The sequence below is a fragment of the Cynocephalus volans genome, chromosome 3 (genome assembly GCF_027409185.1).
Source record: "Cynocephalus volans isolate mCynVol1 chromosome 3, mCynVol1.pri, whole genome shotgun sequence".
Classification (NCBI taxonomy): Eukaryota; Metazoa; Chordata; class Mammalia; order Dermoptera; family Cynocephalidae; genus Cynocephalus; species Cynocephalus volans.
Window position 1 is genome coordinate 172,300,447 of NC_084462.1, and position 25,471 is coordinate 172,325,917.

Consider the following 25,471-nt stretch of genomic DNA (forward strand, 5'->3'; position numbering starts at 1 on the left):
CATGAAGATTTAAGGAGTTAATATTATGATATCTTTAGAATGAAGCCTGGCACTTTGTAAACAGCCAATAAGTGTTAGTCATTATTATGACTTGGTTTACTTACTCTGGGTACCAGCATCTTAACTCTAATTGCCTGGTAGGATCTATGCATTCTAAGGATCTAGAAATAAAAGTATGTGGAAAGAATGATTTACTCTGGGGCTCTTTTAAATCTTCCCCTGTGCTCAGGTATGGACCAACGGAAGCCAGAGGAGGTCCAGGGGTGTCTGGTCTCAGCCTCCTGCTTCACCCACTAGGAACAAGCTCTGGTCTCTCAGGGAGATGTCCCCGTGCATGCTAGGTTGTCTGATCCCACACCATCTGCATGGGGTAGCAGCTTCTCCTGTACAGCCTTCTTCCCCACGCTCTCAAAGCTCAGTGTATTCATTGGTTGGCTGGTGTGAAGGTGTAGGAAAAATATAAGAAAATGGTCAGGGATCCCTCAGATGTTCAGAATCTTGCCAAGCATTTGATGTAAATATGTAACTGTGCACAGGAGCCTAGGTGTTCCTTGGGTATTATCTGTGGATGCATGTGGCACCCAAGTGTTCCTGGGTTGTCTGACTCATACCCAGGTGTGCTGGGTTATCAGACGTAAGTGTAAAGGATGAATGGCTCTGATCCACAGTGCCTCCCACCCCCAGAATGCCCCCAGGGACATGCCGGGGAGGCCACTACTGCTGCTGGAGGCTGTTGAAGCAAGCTGTTGCTGCCAGGGAACCCGGGACTCTCCAAGAGGCTGCCACCACCACTGCTGCTGCTGCTGGATCTGTAAGCTGCTGCTGCTGCTAAGGAAGCTGAGGACTGAGCTCATGTCATCTGCCAGTGGCTCCCAGGATCTTTCCCAATTACTTAGCTTGTGGACCTGTATGTGAGGGGTCTGGTGACCCAGCCAGACACATGAGGGGTCTAGTGACCTAGTCTGTGTATGAGGGGTCTGTGACCTAGTCTGTACAATGGGTTTGAAGGGTCTGTGGACCCTAACCCTAGCCATACATAAAGCTTTGCTTCCCTCCCAATTATCCACAGCTGCTGCCAGGGGCACCCAGCCCCCTGCCTCTCTGATCTGATTCCATGAGGCTGTTCTCTGTCCTTGCTCATCATGATTATGTCAATACGAGGGGGCTTTTTAACCTCCCCTAAGGAGGCATCTCTTTCTGCTCCGAGTATGACTCAGAAAAAGATATCTATTACTGGGGGAACAGGAATACCTTTAAGCTTCTCATGTAACATAATTAAGCATCCTTCCTGCAACACTCCTGCAATACTCTGGGGTTGCTGCTGCTTCTCCAGTGTCCTACACCACTCCATTTTTAAGAAATGCAACATATGAAACTCCATAGTGCAAATCATTAAAAGATGTGACAGAAACTGCTAGTTGTCTGGTTGTCCCCCAGCATCCATCTCTCTCTTATTTATTAGTAACGGAACCCCTGGTTATAAGCAGGACACACATGGCTGCCCTGAATAACAAATGTGTTTTGCAGTCTCCCTCACAGATAGGTGTGGTCATGCAGTTATGCCCAGGCCAACAGGATGTAGGCAGAAACGTAATTGAGACTTCCAGAAAGTGCTCTTAAAAGGAGGAATATACTCTTCTTTCTCTCTTTCTTTTTCCTGCTGGCTGGAATATGAATGTGATGGCTGGCGTTTGAGCAGTGATAATGGGCCATGAGGTAAAAAAAAAAAAAAGGCACCCTACATACTGAAGATCTCAGAACAAGCTAGAAAGAGCTTAAACCCTGATCTGTGGAAAACCCTGCCAGCCCCAACTTTTTTACCAGAGAGAAATAAACTGCCATGTTTAAGCACCTTCTCCAGGCATTACTGATCATGCATGTATAGTATTTATGTGGTATTTCAGTTTATGAAATATATCCCCATTCATGTTCTCTCATGATCTTCCCAGGCAAAGCAAGTAATGTTATTTTCATTTTACAGATGAGGAAACTGAGGCTCTGGAAGTTTAAATAATTGCCCAAGATCACACAGCTAGGTAGAAGCTGTTATTCAAACCTAGACTGTATGGCTCCAAGTGCAGGCTCTCCGCCAGCACTTAGCTCATCTGCCTTCCATCTGCCGCATTCCCTTCACCCATATTGCTCCTCGCCAATGCTGCCAGAGTGGTCTCTGTAAACCACGTAAGGATAATGTCACTCTCTTGCATAAAACCGTTCAGTGCTTCCCCCCTGCCCCCAGAATGAATTCCAAATGTCTCTGCACAGCTCACAAGGCCCACCGTGGTGGAACTTTCCCTCCTGCAGCCTCATCTCTTACCCTCCCCTGCTCTCTCCTCCCGCCATGGCCAAGAACCCATTGCCAGGGAATATCAGTACAGGGACTCAAACCCAGCTCTGTTTGATACCAGAGTCAGTACATTTTTCTCCTAAATCATCAGCCTCCCAATTCCTCATTACTTTCATAATCACACAGGAGAGTAAAAAGGGCAGCTGTCCAAGTCCCTACAACACAGACTACAGACCACGCGGAGGAAGCTGCGTGTGTAAAGGCAGGAGACGGATGCTGCAGATGTGTGCAGGAAACCCCAGCTCTGGTCCATTTCGAGCAGAAAGCACGAGAGTCCTTCAAAAAGTTCATAGAAAGATTCATGTTGTCTTTTAATTGCATTTTTCCATGAACTTTTTGAATTATTCTCATACAGTTGTTCGAAGACACTGAAGGAATAGTGCTTGAGCTATGGTGGCCCAATGCATATTTGCATATATCTAAAGCATCAGGCTCTGCCTGTGTGTTTGCAGGCTGAGCTCAACTCTATCCCACACCATATCATAACAATCTCTTTCCTTCTCTGTCTTCCTCACCAGACCAGAGCTACTGTAGGGAGGGCAGAGGCCCTGTTTCAGGCAATTCTGATCCCCAGTGCCCAAGGCCTGGCATAGTCTGCATTCTCTATATGTTTGTTGAGTGCCTAAATAAGCAAAGGTTATTTCAACCATATTTCAGGGACTAGCAGACCAAATTAATTCTTCTACATCATACTCTGAGAAGGCTCTCTTTGAAAAGTTATAAAGGACAGCTGTGTGCTGGGCTGGTCAATGCTGGTGTTAGCAGCAGATCTTCAAGCTCCTGGATGCTTCTGACATTTCTGACTACAGTAAATGGCAAAACCCTCATTCCCCGAGAAATCAACAAAGCTCAGAGCCAGAGAGGTTACTAGGCAGAAGCCATTCTGTGAAAATCCTTTTGTAAACAAGAAGAAACAGACTTCAGCAAGTTCTCCTTATTATAAAAAGTCACCCGAACATTTATCATAAGGCAAGACACAAAATGTAGAACTTTGCAAATTGTGTCTTTCCATTCATTCATTCAACAAGTATGTACTGGGTTGAGCACTGTTCTAGGCTCCTGGAATATGGGGGTTGGTCTCTTAGTTTGGGTTCTCCCAACAGCAGAACATGAGACAAGACTTGGATGCAGGTGATTTACTTGGGAGGTAAGCCCAGAAGCAGGAGGGAGGGAGCAGCCAGCTGAGCTTGTGTTAAGGAGCCAATTACCACCCTGGGCTGAGCAATCAGGTCTCAGTCCACTAGGGATGCCAGAGAACTGTATAGAATGAGCCTCAGAATTGAGCCTGCAAAGGAAGGGAGGCGGGACACATGTCCACCAACCCCGCCCTATTGTTCAGATTACTCCAGAACCTGCACTTCTGGTTTTCACCTGCTAAGTAGGTTTCCTCGGCTCTCAGGCAGAAAAGCAGAGAGATGCTGCAGCAGGAGCTCAGGTGGGTGGGTGGGGGACCCCAGCATACAGAGGACCTGCCCATCGTGGCTGCTCCTGAAACCATAGGTGGGCTGAGGGGATATGGTGCAGGATGCAGAGAGTGTCTGCTCCAGCAATGATTAAAGGAGCCTATTCCTACTCCATGGAGTGAAGGAGACACATCATAAACAAAGGAAGTAAGTAAAATAAAGTGTGCACTGGCAAGCAATAAGCACTAGAGAGAAAAAGAAAACAAAGTAAGGAGAATGGGAAGTGGCTGGGGCTGAAATATTAAATAGGGTGGCCAGGGAGGGTCTCGTTGAAAAGTGACCTGTGAGCAAAGACTCAAAAGGGGCAGTGAGTGGGGCAGAGGGAACCGCAAGGTGAGGCCCTGAGGCCGACTGGGCCTGAGGGCCTGGGAAACAGCGGGAGGCTGCAGGAGGAGTAACAGGAGACAGGAGAAGGTAAGGCTCCAGAGGTGAGGGGCCCTCACATTGTCAGTTTGATAATGCCTTATCAGTTACTCTCAAATATTTACAGAGCTCCTAGAACACCTTGGGTGCTTCCAGGTGCCTGAACTCAAAGATGAATGAAATGGAGCCCGTACCCCAAGGCTCTCACCATTAGGAGAGGAGACAGATTTGGAGTGAGATAAAGTGATTTCTTGTGGGCCTCCTCTGTGAGGGTGCTGGCCTCGAAGCTTGACATGCACCATTTCTAAGATTCCCCACTACAGGCCAGCAAGGTGCAGAGCAGCATCCTCAGTCAGGAAAACTGAGGCTTAGCTCGGAGAGGTTCAGGGAACTTCCCAGATTTGATCCACATTCAAGCGACATCAGAATCAGAGTTCTTTCCACCCACACCCTGGTTTGCAGCCTCCCTGACCGCACACGTTGTCATAAGTAGGGTCCCATGTGACAGATGCCAGGATGGATAGAGGGGAATGTAAGATCAAGAGAAGGGAGACAGGGATGACTGGGTAGGAATTAGCTAAGTCAACAAGAGGAGAAGGGCTTTGAGGCAGAGTTTGCGGCTTGAGCAAGGGCAGGGAGAGGTGAAATAGCCAAGTGCCTGGGGGAGCTGCAGAAGCTCAGAGAATAAAAGAAGCAGAGCTTGCGGCTGTGTCAGGGAGTCTTCTGGGGAGTTTTAAGCAGGGAAGAGAAATGGCCCTATTTGCAGTTTAGGAACTATACATGTTTATCCTCCATCTATTAGAGCATGAGATCTTGGAGAATAAGACCATCTCCTTCCTCCTGATGGTTCCTGCTTGGCCCAGCACATGCTGGTGCTTAGTGGGATCGTGGAGATGGAGCTGGTGCTCCTGGCTAGGCTGGCATTTAGAATGACAAAAGGAGTGGCCAGCCAAGCTGTTCCAATCAAACGCTCTCTTGAATCACATCTGTTTGGACTCTCTTTTGTCACGGGAAAATGGTACTGGGGCAGGCTGCAGCTATTAGGCCTCACAGTCATCTTAACGTAAGCACAGCCATGTTGACTTCTCCCTCACCCTGTCCCCCACCCCCTCCCTTTCCCTCAAGGCCAGTGCATTTCGATAAGAACTTCTGGTACAAAACGGGGTCTTGTAAAAAACAGAAAAACCATGAAGCCATTAGTGCTCAGAACAGCTGCTCAACCCCTTCTCAAAACTTAGGCTCTTCTGCCTAACCTCTTCTTACCAAATCCAAACCCTATAAAGCCTCTGCTAGTCTGTACAGGGGCGGAACAGTGATCTTTCAGTTTCCCCTCCAGGTTCACTGGAGTAAACTCCCTTGCTTAAAAACATTTGGCTCTGAGTCCTTTATTCTGTTTGTCTCACTGCCCTGACAGTGACTACCAAGCAAGCTCAGACCTGACACCTTTTTCCAAAAATTTGGTCATTTCTTAGAGTTTAAGAAAGAATGACAAGGGAGGGAAGTTATGAATGGTTTTAAAGTAAAGTTTAAAATCTGTCCAAACATCTAGCTTCAGAGATTTGGACCAAAGTGTTCTTGAGGAAAGAATTAACTCACAGTTTGGGGCAAGGAGAATCTGCCCACCACACAATTGACAGGAATAAATCCTGCTCAGCTCTTAGATTACTGGCAGGGGTGTGGAAAAAACTTCAGAAGGACAAGTGACACCTGAGACAAAGCCCAGAAGAGACTTGGGGTTTCCCCTCCCCCACACCTGGTCAATTAGGAAAACATCCCCTCTGGACAGCTAACATAGCTGACCTATAAAACGCAACATCAGCAATTACATATTTAATTCAAGCTGACATAATGAACAATTTGGATAATACCAATGTCTTTTTAAATAGCTGTATGTTTATTTGCAGCATTTCAAACATAATTAGCCTGCATTATTTCAAAGTTCAGTAATGAGTTCTCCTTTACTGGTCTAAAACGTTTCCTTTTTTTTCTTTGTGTTTTGCTCAAAAAGATCCCTTAAGCCAATTAGCACTCTTGCAAAAGGGCAGCATCTTTGCCCTTCTATCCTTCAAAAATAATTAGAGATAGGCTTGGTTTTTGAACAGTTACTATGTGCCAGGCTAAGTGTTATGAATTATGCCAGTTAATCTTTCCGAGAACTCTGTGATCTAGTTATATCTAAATACTGTTCTAATTCCTAACAGATAAGGGAAAGGAGTCAGGCTTTAAAGTTTAAGAAATTCTCCAAAGATTATACAGTTCGTGAGAATCAAGCAGTCTGATTCAAGAGCCCTTGTTCTTAACCAGCATGAAACTTCCCACCTAGAACTTGTTCATATTCATAGAAAACCTAAGGAAACCCAAGGAATGTCATGTGGATACTTAAGGAGCCACCCCTTCCAATTCTCCCCAGTTATTCAGAGGTTTCAGATATCAACAGTCCTGGTTGCCACAGGACTCCACTTCATTCCATGCATGTGGCTACCTCTAGGAAACTGTCTAAGCCTGGGTTCCCTAGAAAAGGGGTCCTGAAGCAAAGATTATGGAATCACACATTTTGCAGGGGTGCAACCCCAAGTTAGAAAGAATGAGAGAAAATAGGAATAGTGGCAGGGACATAGGCAGGCAGTCAGTGCGGGGCTGGGGCTGGCCAAGTTTTGCCCGAACACAGCCAGCTGCTCAGTCACACAAGACATATTCGAATAGGCTGTATGGAACCACGGGTGGAGAAAGGGAGACAAATGAGCTACCAGATCTTTCCAGACCCTGTCTCTCCTGGATCTAAGTTTATCCCACAAGGAGTTAACTCTCCCACACTTTCAGGTCATGCTCCTTGACCCCTACTGATGGCTACTGGGAAAGCCAGATCCACTTCCCGTGGTGTGGGGTTCATCTAAGCATGGTGTTGGTGGTAGGGGCCCAACCTCCATGACTCCAGTCAGCTGGGCTTGGCCCTCCACTGCTGCTCTGGCCCCTGCCAAGGTGGGCATGATGGTGGCCAGGCTAACGCTCAGCTGTCACCCTGGTGGAGGCTGAGCTAGCCAGTGGTGGCAGTGGCTGTCCTCTCCACTGAGCGGCATAGGGAGCACACCAGTGGTATCCAGCACAGCCCACCCCTTGCATTATTGGGAGTTACTCCCATCCTCCAACAACATTTGGATCTAATTTGAAAGGAAAATGCCACTATTTTAAGAATGAAGGTTCAAGTTCAATTTATGAAATGGTCAACTGTAACTTCCTAAAAGGAATAAGAGGATTAGCAAAGCAAGCCAGAGTTCCGCTGCTGCAGCTGGCCCCAGGACCGTAATTCACGTTCACCATCTTCTCCCCACCACCACCTCCCATTCTAGATTTCTATGGTCAGCTCTTCAACTGGTCTGGGGGTCTTACCTGGAGGGTCTGTGGATGTAGCTATTGCCCGCTCATAGTTTCTCTCTGAGCAGAGATGATTCAGCGAATCCCAAACGACCAGATGTCTTAGTCTGCGCAGGCTGCCATAACAAACTACCATAGGCTAGGCAGCTTAAACAACAGAAATTATTTTTCTCATAGTTCTGGAGGCTGGAAGTCCAAGGTCAAGTCTCAGCAGAGTTGGTTTATGGTGAGGGCTCTCTTGCTAATTTGCAAATAGCTACTTTGCCCTCACATGGCCTTTCCTCTGAGTAGAGAGAGACAGAGAGAAGATAGAGAGAGAGCACGCATGCTCTAGTCTCTATTCCTTCGCTCACAAGGACGACGATGTATCAGACATGGCCGATCCTTATGACCTCACTTAATTTCAATTACCTCCTAATGCCCCTATTTCCAAATACAGCCAAACTGGGCATTAGTGGTTCAATATATGCATTTTGGAAGGACACAATTCAGTCCATAGCACTAGACGTGCTCTTCTCTGCACCCACTGTGTGCCAGCAACCCTTGCTCCTCATGGTAATCAAGGGTGATCAACCACCAGTATAGTATCCCCTCTTTTCACTGCTGGTCCACTGGCATGAAGAATCCAAGGTGCCCAGGTCACAGTCACAGCTTCTGGTTTAGTGGAACCCTTACTGTGTTCATTCGTGGAAGTTTCACCTTCTAGGAGCCAGGACCTCTAACCTTTCAGAGCCCAAGTTTGCAGGAACAAGACGCATAGATTCAGCAGGTTTCTCACTGGCAGTTGGGCTCAAAGGGGCCAATGCTACTTCCAATCCTTGGCTCCCAGACTTGTGTGTTCTAGCTGTTGACAAGGAGTTGTCTCTAAGCTGATGTCATGGCTGAGCCTTCAACAGACCATCCCATCGTTCAGGGAAGCACTAGGATGGCCAAAGAGAGAGGCTGGGCAGTCCTGTGCCCCCGATTATTGAGAGCCTCCCTGGCAATGGGTGCTCTCCAGTGTGCATTAGCCTGAGGCAGAAAGACCCATATGCTGGTGTCCACTCCCACAAGTTCATTCATTTCCTGTTTACCTGACCTTCATGGCCCTGGATTTTCAATTTTGTTCTTTCCGTGCCCCTAAATGATTAGCCTGGCCATTTACGCCTGCCCAGGAAGCAGTGCATGTCTGCACCTCAGCCACCTCTCTTTCCACCCTTGAATGGGGTGGTAACACAATGGCTGTCTATTCCCAACTAGCACCAATGTATTGTGTCCACCTGTATGTAAATGAGGTGCTAGGCCTTTCCTCCTCCGTCAGATTGTCCTATGGAACCCCCATTTGAGGCTAAAAGTAGAAGCTGAGGAAGAGCTTCAACAGAGGTGGGTGATGAGAATCTGGGCCACTTGTCTGGGTAATTTACCTGTTCCTTCTGGATTTGCTCAAGACTGGTCCAAAGGGTACCACTTCTATCACATGCTGGGTTCTGCTGTTCATGACCGACCAGATGCCTCAGTGGTATTACACGGTCCTTCTTTGTTCAATGGGTTCTGGGCTATGAACATGCTTAGATAAATGTCCACTGCAGTAACTGATGTCTTCCTTCTGCTTCTACATTCTTGAATTTTTTTACATTTATATAACTTGAGCAACACCCTTGCCAGCTCTCCTTCTGTTTCACCCCTCATTATGCTGTGATCTGTTAGTCACTCACATAGATTGCTATGGCTCAAGGTACCCTGATTGCCAGTCCAGCCTTGTGGCCTATTATGGCAATTATGTCCACTTTGTCTCTCATGATTTAATCTGCCTGCCACCTGGCCATTGCCATTACATTGACTTCCATTGACAGAAGGGAGCCATGGCATGAAAGGCCTATGACAGAGCCTGGTCTTCGCCCTAAGGGAGGCTGTGATATTCCATCATGTTAAGGAGGGCCAGGAGTGTGGGGCCAGGTGACTCTCAACATGTGCACAGACTAGGTCCAGTACAGGAAGAGTGAAGACCAGGATGGATAATGCAGGCTTTCCAGTGTGCAAAACCTGCCCAGGTTCCCCAGAGTCTCAAACCTCTAGTTGGGGGTTGGACTTCTGAATCCCTGGTGAGCAGCTGTGTGATTCTGGCTAAGTCACAAACATCTCTGAACTTTTCAAATGGGGCAATGATGTTTACCTCACAGAGTTGTGAGAATTGAATTGAAATGTGATGCAAAGAACATTTTTAAGTGGCAAAGGACTCAACGTATAAATATCAGGGGTTGTCATCATATCTAAAGATTTAAGTTGTATACTGAGCAAAATACCCTGACTGGCTTAAGCCAGAAAGACATTAAAACACCCTGTGTTATTGTGACCTCGCCTGACCACTAGTGGCTCAGTTCTGTGCTTTCTTCAAACTGTTGTTGAGTCACCTAGTAAGCCCTTCCCCCTACCATTTTCTTCTCATCCCTCCTCCCCACCTGCCACCCCACAGTGGGCCCCTTTAGGGCAGTGACAATATCTGATTTGCTCACTGTTCTATACCCAGCATCCAACACTCTGGCACCTAGTGGGTGCTCCTGGAGGTTATGTATGCAATGAATGAATGAATGAGCAAAAGTCTCCATATCTTTGCCCAAGGGGTTGAAATGTGCCCCTACTTCCAGCAGGTCACCTTGTCCTGGACGCCTTTACTCCTCCCTCCACACCGTGCCTCATCCTCCCCTTTCTCACACTGCAGCTGGCATCGTAATGCCAGTGGACAGTGGAATGGCTGGTTTTCCTATCTGTCTCCCTGACCAGAAGCCCCAAGTTCTTGGAGGAAGGGCACTAAGCCTCACTCATGTTTGTTCCCCAGCATCCCACCGGTTGAGGTGAGGATCTGCAGAGTCTACATGGAGAAGAGCCTTGAGTCCACACTCTGGCATGGAGGAGGTCGCTAGGAGATGGGTCTGAAAGACGTTTTGCAGAGCAAACAGTTCATACTCAGAGCGTGTGTTCACATGGGGTGACTTAAAGGTGATCACAGAGACTGCGAAAGGGACTCAGTAAATGTTTCTCTGATGCATGAGCTATGGAGTCTGACTTCTCCGCTCTGTGTCCCAAGTCCCTCGTTCTCTCTCCCAACCTAAAAATAGGACTGTCCAGGCTTGGGGGGGTGGGGGGCGTTCTGGAAGCCCCCCGCATCAGTCAAAGCGCTGTCCAAGTGCTTCCAGCAGATGAGCACAGCGGCCGCGCGGTGCGTGATGCTGCCTGGGAGGACAGGAACAGCTTGTTTGAAAGAGACATAACCGACTTGTTGATAATCTAGCCTCGAAACAGAGGAGTTTGCAGGCGGCTGAGGAAAAGCAGTGCAGAAAGCTTCTCCCCAGGTCCTTCCCGGACGCAGTCCAGTGTTGCAGGAGGGGTCCCGCTGCCGGGGCTGCAAAGGGGAAACAAGGCAACCAGGCACTTGGCGCCCGGAGCGGCGGCCTGCACCGTGGGCACCCGGAGAGCCTTCCGGGAGCGGAGCGGGCGAGTGGGGTAGAGTCCGGGAAGACGGTGCGCAAAAAGGGGTCTGCACAAGTCAGTCCTTGCCGCCTTCCCGCAGCCTTGGGAGAAACTCGGCGGAAGGGCGAGCCAGGAGCGAGACCCCCTGGAAATGGGAGTCCTCGGCCTCCAGGGTGAACAAATAAATTATTAAGCGCCCAATACACAATAGCCTCGCTAGATGGAGACGAGGAATCACTGCAGCGGCGCTGGCGGCGGCGGCGGGGAGCGCGGGCGGGAGCGCAGCCCCGGGCGGGAGGCGGGCGAGGCTCTGGCTCGGCTCACGTCTGTTTTCCTTTTTCGTGCATTATTTATTTCGCCTCCGCCCGCGGCCCTGCTGCCCGAGCCGGCGCTCTGAGCCAGCGCCTCTCGCGGGCCGGCGTGACGGACGCGGGGAGCTCGGGCACCCCCGCGGCGCCACCGGGAAGGGCGGGGACCCGGGGCGGCGCGGCCCGCTCCAGGCGCCTCGGAAGAGACTTTCCCCGCCCTCTGCCTCCGCCTCGGCAGCCCGCCCCGGCCCTGGGCGCGGGGTGCTGCCCCTCCCGGCCCGCGCGCGGCCAGGCGCAGGCCGGAGCCGCCGCGCCCTGCGCCCCGTGCGAGCGCGCCGCGCCCGGGTCTCGGGCTCAGCCGCCCTGGAGGCCCAAGCAGCGCGCAAACTTTTGCTCCAGTGCTCGGCGCTCCTCCCCGGCATGTGAAGCCCCCAGGCGCCCGCGCAGCCGCCAGGGTGAGGTCCGAGGCCCCGCCTAGAGGGCGGGGGACTGGGGAGGCGGCTGGCTTTAAATGGGGGGCCGTCCGGCGCTCGGAAACAGAGCGGCCGCGGGGGGAGCGCCGACCTCCCTTCCCCGCGCTGAGGATCGGCTAGGGCCGCCGCTAGGCAAGGTGGCGTGAGGCACTGGAGGGGTGCGGGCGGAGATGGAGACGTGGGGGTAAACCCACGCCCTGGAGCGGGAGATCGGGGCTGGGGGGTGGGGAATGGGGGTGCGCACGGAGGTGCATATGTTGCAGTGTGCGCAGTGAGGCCGGCGGGGCAGAGAGGGTGCACGCAGCCTGTGATTTCGTGGTGCTGTGCTTGCAGGGTCAGCGAGTGGGCAGGCAGGAGTCGGTGGGTGTGCACGGGGGTCAGTGGGTGTGCACGGCTGTTTCTGTGGGTGTGCGCTCCGGGTGAGTGGCGCCCGCCGGGTTTGAAGTGTGCGCACAAACAGAGAGTGAGTTGTGCATGGCTGTTTCTAGGGAGTGCATGGGGCTCTCAGTAAGTGTGCTTGGCTGTTTCTGGAGGTGTGCGTGGGGCCAAGGTGTGCACGCAGTATTCTGGGGGTGTGCACGGGGCTAAGGTGTACTCGCGGAGTTCTGAGGGTGTGCACCAGAATAGGGGGTGAGTTCTGAGTTACACGAAGGGCCAGTGAGTGTGCAAGCTGGAGTGGAGGTGCAGGCTTGGTTTACGAGGGTGGCCAGAGTGCGGGGCGTGCCCAGCCGATCCGAACTGGTACGTGTACTGGTGCGCAGCGGCGATGGTGCCCGCCCGGTGTCCGCCTGACCCGAGCCTTGCTTTCCCCGACAGTTCGCCCCACGAGCGGGCGCCGCGGGCCGAGATGCTCCTCCGGGACCTGGTGCTGCGCCGTGGCTGCTGCTGGTCCTCGCTGCTCCTGCACTGCGCGCTCCACCCGCTCTGGGGCTTCGTGCAGGTGAGCAGAGACGCGGGCTGCGCGCTGGCTCAGGGATCTCCCGGAAAAACCCCGGCTTCCTGAGGCTGGCCCACTGATTGGTCCCGGGGAGAGTTTGGGAAAAGAAAAGCTGCTAGGGCCCCGCATCTCCTGGCCCGGAAAAGATAAGAAACTCCAGGGGGAGGCTTCAGTTGTCGCCTCAGGCCTGTAAAATAGGGCCTTGGAATAGAAGGGGGTTTAGGGAATACCTTCTGAGGGTAACATTCTACTGCAGAAATTCCGGGAAAAGAAACTTAAAAAGAAAAATGATCTCAAGAATATACATTCTTTATTTCCCACCAGAACCACTAGTAAACTTCAAATTGGCCTTCTTAAACTGGTCTTCAACACAGGAGGGGACATGTTTCTTGTAGGTAGTGGAGTTGGGGTGCAGACAGATTATGCATGGGGAATGTAAGAGGGAACTGTCCATCTGTCAGGACTGCCTGAGGATAAATCCCTCACACTGGGTCCCCTGGACCACAGGACAGAGGCCAGGCAGCAACCAACTGGAGTTGCCTCTTAGGGTCAGAGAGAGATTAGACAAGATAGTCCCTGGTACCTCCCAGAATGTACACAGTCAATGGTATGGTGGAGACAGGAGGAGGTGTTAGCTCTGAATTTTGAGCCCTAGCTCTGCCCCTCACCAGCTGGGGGATGTTGGGCAACCCACTTAACCTCTCTGAGCCTTGGTTTCTTTTTCCTGACTGTGCTATTAGACATACTTGATGAGATAAAGCAAGTAAAGATTACTCAGTGCAGTGCCTGGACCATAATAAACGCTAAATGGTCTCTGTTGCTGCATTATGGATACGAGTGATAGCATGTTGCTCTTCTCTCTGGCTTGCCAGGTAGTCTGTTGATCACTGCGTAGCCTGACATTTTTGTGTTTTTAGAGATTTAGCAGGCTCTGAAGGACATTTTTACTGTTTTGGGCATTGAAGGACCCACCTTGGAGTATTTGCAGTTTCATGTTCTCCTGGTGGCACTTTGGGGTTGGGCACTATTCAGATGGTTGCCATGAGGAGGGGTGACAGACCAATGAAGAAGAGTTGGGGTAAGATGGCTTGCCCGTCTGCTGCAGTCCATGAGCTGCCCCAAATGATGCAGCCCTGCCAGGCATCGGCTCAGTCAGTCCTGCTTGGGTGGTGGGCTGGGTGAACACCCAGAGAGAACCAGGGCCTCTGATACTGGTCAGCACCCCCAATCCCCAGCAGCAGGCCCCATCTTCTTTCTTCTCTGGCTGGCCTCTGTCTCACTCACAATTGTTTTCCTTTTGGAATTGACAGCTTTGTTTAATGTGTGAAACAGCAGTTATTAAACTCAGCTGTGCCTCTTCAGGAATCAGGATTTTGTCACTTCTAAATACTTCAGCGTTTTGGGACCAGCTTCTCTTGCTCAACTTTTAGCTGAGCCTCAGATATTAAATCTACTTAGTTTTTATGTTCGTTTGCTGACAGTTTCCTCTCTTCCATAAGACTTTTTCAGCAAGGGTGGAGAGCAACATTCCGATGTTGTCAGTCTCCAAGATGAGAATTCTGTGGTGTGAACTTAGCAGAAGCCAAACAGAAGACCCACTACCACCCCGTGCCCCACCCTCCAGCAAATGAAATAATTTTGTGAAAGCAGCTTGGTTTTTTAACAGCATCCTTCAGCCAGGCACTACTTAATAAGCAATTGTGTGTGTGTGTGTGTGTGTGTATGTATTTCAGATGCTCTTACTCAGTACAAATCCATTTTCATGAAAATCAATTAGAAAAGAAATCTTCCGAACAAGTAGAATGGGTGAAATCTTGGCTTGAGGCTCTAGAAAAATTAATTAACAAATGATAGGGACAGAGAAACCAAGGGAAAAAGGAGTTTTGGAATGAATGGCTCTGGTTTTTAAGCCGAAGAGCTGAGTCCAGGAGCACGTAGGAGAGAAGAGGGAAGAGGAAGTACACAAAGCCATGTGTTTCCCTTTACATGGAGAGACTGAAATCCGTCACGTCATAGGAGTTTCTTGAATACAGAGAAAGAACTCAGAGGTATCTCTGCTTCCATGAGCATTTTGCCAGAAGAATCCCCCAGAGTGGCAAATGTTGGAAGGACGGGGCCAGCATCACAAAGTCTTGTGATTAATGGGGTCATTGATGAGACAAGAGACTTGGGGTCCCCTAAAGCACCAAGTTCCTACCTTGAAATCAGCCTGAAGCCTCTGGCTGCTGGGAGATGATAACAAACGTAATCATTAAAGTCAGAAGGCATTTAAATCACCAGAAGCAATGGTGGGGGCATTCCTCGGCCTTTTCCCTTTTTTCTTTAATGTGTCTGGAGTTGAGATTTTGAGCTTTTGTGATTTAGGGTTCTTCTAAGTTCACTTCCAGATGATTCCGTTTTTTGCAAGGGAAGAGTATGACAGGCTGGCAAATTTATTAGGTGTGACAGGAGTGTGTCTCATCAAGTTACTGTGGTGCTGGCCTGTCTCCATAAAAGATGCCAGAAGCCATCATCTTTGTGATCGCCCTCCTAAAGGAATCATCAGGGAGACAGGCTCTGACCTGGCCTCATGGGTCTCTGTGTGCTGACGAGGAGCTGCCCCAGACCCAAGTGATGCTGAACCCCTTCTATGGTCCGTCACTACAGCTTTGGTAATTTATTCAGCAGCATTCATTGGGCACCTAATGTATGTCAGGCCCTGTGTTAAGTGCAAGGGGCTTAGTGGTCCCTGCCCTCGTGGCGCTGATAGTCTGGCACCATAGAGATAATTAAACAAGTAATTATAGGGAAGAGAGCTCAGTAGGAGCAAACAGCCGGGACCTGGTGCAGGAGGCAGGGAAGGCTCGCGGACACGGTGCTGCAGCTGAGACCCGAGGGCTGAGGAGTAAGGTTGGAAACCACGGTGAAGCCTCCGGGCAGAGGAAACGGCCTGAGGCCGGAGGAGAAAACAAGGCTTTGGGTGGGAAAACCCAGGGAGGGAAGCATCAGGAAGGCCACAGTTAAACCACTAACATAATGTCCCACAGTTTGGACTTGACCCTAAAGGCTACGGAGACTGTCGACAGTTTTAAGTAAGAGATGACACAATCTCAGATTGGCAATTTAGAAATCTCAGTCCAGTTTCAGCACAATGGATTCGGGGAGGGGCAGGGCAAGGGGCAGAGAGGTTGGTGAGGGTCAGGTTGCCAGATTTAGCCAATAAACATACAGGACGTCCAGTTAAATTTGAATTTCAAATAAACCAAGGATGGTTTTTTAGCATAAGTGTATCCCATACAATATTGTGGACATACTTATACTAAAAGAAAGTTGCCATTTATCTGAAATTCAAGTTTAACAGGGTGTGCTCTATTTTATCTGGCATCCCCAGATGAGAGGCAAGTGCTGCCCAGAGGAGACGTGATGGTGGCCTGGCTCAGGGCAGTAGCAGAGGGAATGGAGAGAAGTTGGCGGATCTAAGGGCTATTTAGGGAGGCAGCATCCACTGGACCCGAAAGCGGCACTGGTTTGCCAGGACTGGAATGGTGGCTGGAGAAGGGGGTACTGCTGCTAGGAATTGGCAGCCACGGAGCACTGTGTCCCCCAGACCACAGCAACAGTACCGAATCCAGGAGACTGCAGGACCTACCTGTGCCACAGCCCACTTTCCACGACTACATTTACAGGATTCCAGCCCAGGAGAAGGCTGCACAGCAGGGGCGGGAAGGCAGGAGATGGCAAAACTGGAAAAAGAAGTGAACCCAGCAAGTAACGACAGCAGCTTTTGTTCTGTGGGCTTTGGGCAAGTCATTGCCCCTCTGGGCCTGTCCTCTTTCTTAGTCAAGTCCTGCTAAGAGCAGACGACTTCAGGGGCAAGTTCCTTCTCCTTGTGGGACTCCCCAAGAGAGAGAACAACCAAGCCAGGTGCTGAGACAAGCTCGCAACACCTGAGGTTTCCTCTCTACTGCTCTAAATACAACACCACCAATCAGCAGAACTCCCAAGCAGAACCAGAGTTGGGAACAGGATGGATCCCATGTTTCTCCACTGGTGAGCAGACCGTCCCCCAACACGCCTCACTCAGCACTGACTGCAGGCTGGACCCCGTGCAGCTCTGGTCCACTACTTGGCCTCGCAGAGCCTGTTTTCCCACCTAAGTGTGGATAGTAACACCTCCCTCTCTCAGTTGTCCTCATAGTGAAATGAGAGCATGGTCAATGCACAGAAGGGCTCGGGATGTCATGCTTGTTCAGGACTCATAAAGCACAGACCACCTACCTGCCTGACCCGCTTACAACTGAGACAGATGTTACAAAACAGTGGGGAAGGTGCCCAAAACAGAAGTGTTTGCAAGGCTAGGCAGCAGCACTGGGCAGGCGGGCCTAATTCCGGGGGCAGGGGTTCAGGGTGGCTTTCCTGAGAAGCTTGTGCAAGAGCTGGGTTTGAAGGGTGCAGAGAAGTTGGCACGCAGATGAAGGGTCTGAATAACCAACTTTCGGTCAAGAGAGGCTCAGGGCCACAGGCTTGTGCCAACCAAATCATCAGGAAACTCCAGTGAGGACCCCAATTGGGCCCACACCTCAGGAAGAAGGACAACCAGACCTGATCCTTCTGCCAGAGAATCGGTTAAGCCGTTGTCCCACTGCCATTTCAGCGGGGCCTTTCTATGCAGGACCAGATTTTCAAGTGTAGCGCTCTCCTTGACTTCCTCTCCCTTCTGCCTTGAAACTTGGCCCCGATTTTCCTGCCTGTAATTTCATCGCATTAAACACTGCTATACATCTGTGCCCTTCTATCCTCTCATGAAAATAGGTCATTGTGTCAGTCCGGGTTAAACAAACACGCTCCTCTTGAACTCTCTTGCATAAATTGCACCTTAGAGAGTGTCTGGCAATGGCATTGGAGTTCGCACAATTGGTAGAGTGCCGTGGAGAAGCCGGATCACAGGTCAGCTGTAGGGAGAATGGAGCTTTCGAGCAACCCCCAAGGGTCTGACAAAGTTGGAATCCAGAGGGGGACAGGCTCAATGATGGGGGTGCCAGCAATTGCACAGCAGGGGGAGAAGCCAGTGGATTTACCACTGACATGTGAGAGTTAATCATTTCCATAAAGTAATGGAGAAAAGACGCATCATCTGAGAATATAGTCTTTCCAGTGGGAGATAAGATTGCTTTCCAGGGGTTGAAACGCAGTCAGTGGTCTTTTAAAAACACTAAAAGTGGTGAGCAGGAGCCTCTTGGCCTCACAGATATTGTTAGAGCTGTAAATCAACCCACCTCCTGCTGCCACCCTGATGGCCATTACTCAGCCTCTTCACATCAGCCAAGTGTGATGGGAGCATCCTGGCCTCATGGGCTATCCAAAGGCAGGCTGCACAGCGCTGGTTGCAGGGAAATTGGGATTCTGGGTTTCTACACATTCAGAGATGACAGTCAGAGAAATGAACTGTGGCCATTGTTGTGGTGGGGGGTGACCACCAACTCTTCCCTCCATGCCTTTCAATTGGCTTGCTCCCTAGGACAGGCACAAAACACTAGACTCGTGGATTTACGGTATTCTCCATAGGGAAGGATGTTGGCAGTCAGTGTAAGCCAGCGGCTCACGCGCTGGCTCTATGAAAGAAGTTTACACTGGGAGGCTTAAGCAAAATATCCAGGCCCAGCTCCACCTGCAGAAAATTCTGACTTAATCAGTTGTGGGTAAGGCATAGGCGTGAGTATTTTTTACAGCTGCCTGGGAGATTCCAATGTGCGGCCAGGGTTGGGAACTGCTGGCCAAGCGCAGCCCACTTCTGCCACCCATCATGTACAGATGATGCCAGAAAAACACCAGATCAAGATTTGAGATGCATAGATTCTGGTCCAGTTTTCACTATTCATTCATTCATTCATTCACCAAGTATTTATCGAATTCTAGGCATGCCCTTAGGTGCTGGTTTATAAGTGAGAGAGAGAAAAACAAAAGGTCTGGCCCTTGCCCTTGTAGATCTTCCAGTCCCAGGGTGAAGACACGTATAAACCAAGCAATCACCCAAATAAAGATTTCTCTCCCCAGAGAGTGGAACCTGCTACCAGGAGAGACTATAAAAAGGTGATCTGACCTGGCCAGGGAGGTCAGAGACACTGCTCCAAGGAAGTAATAGCCGAGCTGAGTAATGGGCAAAGCAGGGGTGGGGCTGGGGGCCCGTTCGGCCACAGGAGCAGCACTTGCAAAGGCCCGGGTGCAGGACTGAAAGGGGGCCCAGCGGGCAGGGTGGAGGTGAGAGGGCCTGGGACCCAGGGGGACCGCAGAGGTTGTCAGCAGTCGCCCCGTGCAGGGCCTTGTGGGCCACATGATCCCATGAGTGGTGGGGAGCACCTGGGGGCTGTTGGGAGGATGCAGATGGTTTGGTGGGGCGAGTTTCCCACAAGACCACTCAGATGCCTCACGGAGAACATCAGGCAGGTAGGTTGCTCTGCTCCCTTTGGTCACATGGGACACAGGAACCAGATGCCTCTCCAGGTACAGCTCCTCTCCAAAGACAGGGGGACCTTGTCCCAGAATGGACACAGGAAGGCTGTCAGTAGCTATGGCTGGAGAGGAGGCCAGGGCTTGGCCTTGTGCTATAACAAGGGAGACAGGAATAGTGGAGGCTTAGATTACTGAGGAGGTAAAATGAATATCTTGTCACTATCCAGGTGGGAGACCCTTGGGCAGCCACTTTACCTGGGCCTCAGTTTCCTCATTTGTACGATGGGGAGATTCTACAAGTTGACATTTAAGTTCTTGTTAACCTCATTAACATCCAGTCTTTTGCCCAGAATCCCATAAGCTGGTACCTGGCAGAGCTGGGAAGAAAACCTTCATCTGCAAACCTGCCAGGCTGCAGCCTCCCACAGGCCAACTTCTGTCTGTTCTCCCTGCCTTGGTCTGGGGGAAGAATCCCAGGTTCCAGCCTGGCTGGGGACTGGGAAGGGCTGGGCCCATTCTGGCTTCCAGTGGCCTCATTGTCTTCCACCTCTCTTGGGTACATGTGCCCATGTCCGCAGGTGACCCACGGTGAGCCCCAGAAGTCCTGCTCCAAGGTGACCGACAGCTGCCAACACATCTGCCAGTGCCGGCCCCCTCCCCCACTACCCCCACCACCCCCACCCCCGCCACCTCCTAGACTCCTCTCGGCCCCAGGTAGGTGATGGCTCCCTCTGTTTTGTGGTTTCTCTTCGTGTTTTCTTGGCGAGCGTGGCCGAGGGCAGCCCTGCCTCCTTTGTAATTTTCCACTGGCCGAGCAGGAGGGAAGCCAGGCCCAACTTTTCCCTGCAGTCTGCAAAACGCCTTTCCCACAGAGTGCTCCTGCGAGATGGAAAAGGATGTTTCTCCATCGGTTAATCAGATAAAAGTCAATCTCCATTTGATAAGTGACTCGGCCTGGATTGTTTCGAAGGCCAGATCTTTAAAGGGAGCAGCCACTGGGTACTGGTCTTAAATACCCCACTCACACACACAGTTTTATTTTTCCATTTTAATTCATATTTAAGGAGACAAATGGTATAGAATCAAAGTCAAGGCTTTGGGAGCAAAGTTACATGGATGCCTTTTGGCGGTTTGCACTGAATTCTGCTAAAACCCCTCTCTGACTTGCTTGCCCTGGATGATTTTATCTCCAAACAATTTGATTGATGGTTGTTCAAACAAAGGAGCCTTTCTGTAGCCAGAAGTGGCCCCAGCCCTGACCTCTAAGGGGTTCAGTTTCCTGCTTACAATTTCTGGTTGATAAAATCTCTAAAAGGAGATTCTATGTTTTAGATTGGTCATCCAAGTTCCAGCCTGTAGAATGCCCATGATCAGGTCTGGACTTACCTCATTAAACACATCTCCACTGAATTATTTAGAGTGTGTTTTAAATAACCTTGACGAGGCTTGTTCTCTGGGAAGCTGTGTTTCCAGCCTCTTGGGATCCAGTCAGTGCCGTAATGTTCTGGGGGAGTCTTTGCAGTTTGTGGGAATTTCTGCATTTTGTCTGCTGGGACCTTACCTGTCTCCATTGCTGCCTGACACGCAGTGGCCCGGTGCTTCTCAAAACTACCTGCTTCTGCATCCTCTGAAGCGTTTGTTTTAAAGTGTACCTTCACAGGCCCATTTCAAGCCCACGAGTCAGATTCTCTGGGGTGGGACTTAGGAGTTGTCATGAGAAGTTCTAAGGTGATTCCAGTGCAAGTGATAGTTAAAAACTGAGGCCTACCAGGCCCTCTGCTCTGGCCTCTGCAGGATTCTTCTATCCCGGATGTCACTTACCTCCTCTCTTCCAAAGGAACCCCCAGGTCTGTCCTGTGGGGTCTGTCCTCCTCCTCACACTCTTTGTGTTCCGTGCTGTCTCCAGATGTCCTTGTATCTGCTGGATCCGTATTCCCCAGCAAGGGTCCCTTCGATTCAATTTGTACTTACTGAGCATCTGTGCCAGACCCAGGGGAAGGACCCGCTCTGGTCTTCTGGGATCTCTCAGCCCCATAGAAAAAGGCATCCTGTCAGTGACCCTGTCAGTGGCCTGAGAGAACACAGAAATTGTTTGCCAGGTACACAGGAAATGACAGAGTAGCTGGGCAAAACTATAGCCCCAGTGTACAGTAAGATTGGTCTTTAAGTAAATGGACTGTTCCAGGTTGAGAAGGAGATTGTGGGAAAAGGGCATCTGGGCACACAGCTTGGACAAAGACTTGGAGGTATGACACTGTAAGACTCATCTTGGGATTTACAAACCCTTCCATGGGTTTAGAGTGGTGGCCGTGGAGCAGACCTTGAAGGGCCTGGTGTGCCTGGCTGAGTAGATCACCTTTCATCCTGTGGGTCACTGTTTGCCAGGATCACCATATTCAAGTACCATCTTTTATTTGCCTTATTTTTTTAAGTAGAGTCACTTTCGTGTTTACACAAATTAATTTCCAAAGAAAGCTTTATAAAACTATGTAAATGAGAAACCAGTATACTTCCATAAATAGAAGGTGATCAGAAGAATAAATGCCACGAAAATAAACCAGTGTTTTAAAATTCTGGCCTTCTGCGGAGGCTTCTGGGCTTGAAGCTTCTTTCCTTTTGTCAAAAAGGGAGAGTGGCAAGTGGTAGAGGAGGTGTCAAGGTTGACACTTTCTCCGTAAAGTGATCAGAGAGTTGGCAAGATAATCAAAGGGGCCTAAGTTTCTTGTTATAGGTTCTGATGTGTTTGAGTGCTGGGTCCCTGTACCACCTAAAATCAGCTCATGTGACTGCAGGGACACGGGCTCCATCCTTTAGGAGACTGCTGTGGGCAGTGATGAGCCCACGAAGGTGTTAGGCAAAAAAGTGACATGATCCTGCATTGTCTGTTTCAGAAAGATCAACTTCGTTGACAACGTAGAGGGTGAGCTGGCAGACTGGAGTCAAGTGGAGGACTCTTGAGATAATTCAGACCTCAGACCCACAAGGGCCTGAAGCCAGGCTGGGGGCTGCAGAGAAGGGGAAGAGGCCAGATAGTGCTTGGTGTGGATGGAGAGGCTAAAGGTCTTATGTTGAGCTTTGGGCCTGGAGGTGCTCCTGGGTGAGAGGAGAGTGTGTGTGGTTTGATACTACAGCAGGGCTTTTCCAGTTACAAGTAGCAGAAATGCACCTTGAAATGGCTTAAGCAATATAAAAAAATAGGGAGAGAGTTTAACTTGTTGGCTTATAAATCAGGATATACCAGCAGTGTATCTGCTGGATTTCAGATGATGATGGTATTGGACTTCTGTCTCTCTCTCTCTCTGCCTGTCTCTGTTTCTCTCCCTGTCTCTCTCCTGATTTCTCCTGGGTTGCCTTTTCTGTTAGACTGGCCCGGTGCCTTTGGCCCCAGGCTCCAGGATTCCATCACCTTCAATCAGTGATCTGTCTTCTAAGAAAGCTTCTCTTTCCCAGTAGTCCAACAAAAGTCCTGGAGCTGACTTTCATTGGACCAGCTTGGGTCACATGTCCATCCTTGGACCAGTTGTGGTGACCTATGGGATAGAGTATGCTGGTTGGTCAGATGTAGGCCATGTGACCACCCCTGGAGTTGGTGTGTATGGATAGGGACTAAGGAGTGTTGGTTTCCCAAGGGAAACGCTGGGGAGCAGGGCTATAACCCAAGGATGAGGACCCGGACACTGGGCAGGGAGGACAGGGGATGCACCCATGCCTGCGGGGCGGGGAGGGTGTAGGGCAGGTAAGACAAATGGCAGAGAATGTGCTTTGTACCTTCTCTTGGTCCTTCTGGAGCTCAGGCCAGAACCTTGTATTCCTGCCACTCACAGGGCCTCCCCTTCACCTGGCAAATGTTTGCCGAGCACCTGCTCTGTGTCCCGCCCCGTGTTGGGTACACTGGTGGGATACAGGGGCACACAGGGACTTGTCCTCATCAGCAGGGGCAGGGCATGAACAGACCTAGGACTCGGTGTAAGAGATCCACTCCATGCGCCTGGTTTGGCGTGCTGGCCCTGCCAATCCCTCTTTATGATTTTAAGAGGGCCAGTTAACTTAGGCTTCAGTTTCTTCTTCTATAAAACAGGTTTGTGGGTTACCCCTTCCCCCACAGTGTTGACTGAGGATTCCCATAAGCGAGAAGTATTTTGGACAACTGGACAGGTATCCACTGCTGCCGATCATATCCAGCGGAAATCATTCTAATAAAGAGTGGCCCATCAGTGCTCACTGGATTCGGGGGGTCAAAGGTTGCTATTGGGGAGAGGATGTTGAATTCCAAATGGGCAGGGAGGAGGATCTGGGAAGGCGTGAAAGAATTCACAGGGAGACCTGGGATAGGCAGGAGCAGAAGGAGGCTGGATGGGAGTGGCCAAAGTAGAGGCCCAGAATTAGGAGCCCGAGGACAAGGCAGGAGACTCCCTGTGAAGTGACACTGATCTGCAGAAGCGTGGGCTTCCCCATGTGTTTGTGTGATGGAGGGGGGAGGGGAAAGAAGCATCTATGCGTGCCACCTGTGAGGTCTCCTGTGAAGTAATGACCTGAAACGTTTGCAGGAATCGTTACGCATCCTCCACGTGGCGGGCAGGATCCCACTTTATCCAAACAGCACCCTACTGCTGCCCTGCCACTCAGGGGGACCAACTTGTTCCTGTTAGCCTGAGATTCTTCTGGTTTCAGCGTGAAAGTCCTGCATCCCAGGAAACCCCTCAGTCCTGGGCCAACTGGAACAGTTGGTCCCCCTTCTGCTGGACCACCCTTCTTCAGGCAACCGTAGTGTGGTTTTTAAGTTGGTTTTTGTTATGTTTATTTTGGAGGCGTTTGTTTTGTTTTGCAAAACTTTCAAGAACACTGACTTCCCAAACTCCATTTGGATGGAATTGATTGCTCCAGCATGGACAGGGTTCTTATGATGTGGAAGATTCTAGAGCAGCATCTCCTCTTTCTGCCCTTTGTTTTTCAAGCTCTGCCCCCAACTGTCATACTTAAGCCAAGGTGGTGCCTGCCTAGAGCAGCTGCACTTGGTAAACTTTTGCAAGCTGTGGGCCATAGGGAGGCACTAGCCCAGTGGTTCTTGAGCTTGAGTTTCTATGATAACCCTCTGCAAAGCATGTTTAAACACAGATTGCTGGACCTTGTGGCCAGGATTCCTGACTCGGTAAGTGTGGGCTGGGCTCAACATCTGCATTTCTAATACGTACTCAGGTGATGCTGGTGTGGCTGGCCGTGGCTGGCCGCAGCAGCACGCTTTGAGAACCAGTGTCATAGAGAATGACCATCACATCAAGGGGCTTTGGAGTCAGACCTAGCCCTTGTTCTCCTAGCTCTATGACCCTGGGCATTCCACATCCCTCTCAGAACCTCAGTTTCTCCATATGATTCCTACCTGGCCAGGGGTTACTGTGAAGATTAGAAATTACATAGGCCATACTAGGCAGAAACTATGTGCTCAAAAGGCAGTGCTTCAATGCAGGGGCTCAGGGCCTGGCTGTCCTGCACTCTAGACCTGGGGTCCAACCCTCATTCATTAGCTAAATGATCTGAGCAAGGAATCTTTAACTATTCGAAGCCTCAGTTTCCAAATCTGTAAAATGGGGCTAATAACCATACCTGCCTCTTATGGGTGGTTTTGAGGATTTGATATGGTCATGCTAACACAGGGCAGAGCCTGGAACCCAATTAATACTCAATAAATTGTAGCTAATAAGGAATACTAATGATAACACTAGTAACAGTAATAGGTCATTAGCCTTTTGGCTGAGAGTTGTTTAAACATGGTTCCAGCTCCTCTCTGCTGAGAAAGGAGCATCAAACTAGAAACTCTGAGAATGAAATGGGATCTTGAAGGATGTGTAGACTTCCCTAGGTCTTTAACAGAAAAGAAAAGGCTTTCAGAGAGCTCTACCCGTGTCCCTTCCAGGGCAGCCCTTGCCAGGCTTGTGATCCTCAGAGTGAACCGGAGTCCCCAGGTGAAGGTATTTCTGGAAGGCGTGGGTGGGAGCGAGCCCTGGCACAGGCAAAGGCATGCTTAACGGGCTGACCGCAGAGCCCACGGCAGCCACCAGGGCTCAGGACCTGGGTTTGCCTTGTAAATGTCAGTGATGGCCCGCCTGTCCCCGCCTGTGACTCAGATGGCTGAGGCCATGAAAGGAGATGTGCACCAGCCCTCAAGGAAAAGCACGTACACCATTCCGTGAGACCTGCTTTCAAGGCTGATGGGGCCAAAAATAGCTGTGGCAGAACAGAGGCGTGAGCCTGCATTTCCATAGTGCCTGTCTTTAAGGAGTTCAAAGCACTGATACAGATTTTATTTTTGCATTTATTTTATTCTTGGAAAAATC

General features: G+C 50.3%; 1 protein-coding gene across 1 annotated transcript in view; it reads left to right on the forward strand.

Annotated features, from left to right (window-relative positions):
• The first annotated feature begins 12,620 nt into the window (after positions 1 to 12,620).
• The window catches only part of PRIMA1 (proline rich membrane anchor 1), a 59,106-nt gene continuing 46,255 nt past the window's right edge, over positions 12,621 to 25,471 (forward strand). Inside the window, exons 1-2 of the mRNA XM_063088491.1 lie at positions 12,621 to 12,713; positions 19,718 to 19,853. Coding sequence (XP_062944561.1) covers positions 12,621 to 12,713; positions 19,718 to 19,853 — 229 coding nt within the window. The remainder of the gene's footprint in view (positions 12,714 to 19,717; positions 19,854 to 25,471) is intronic.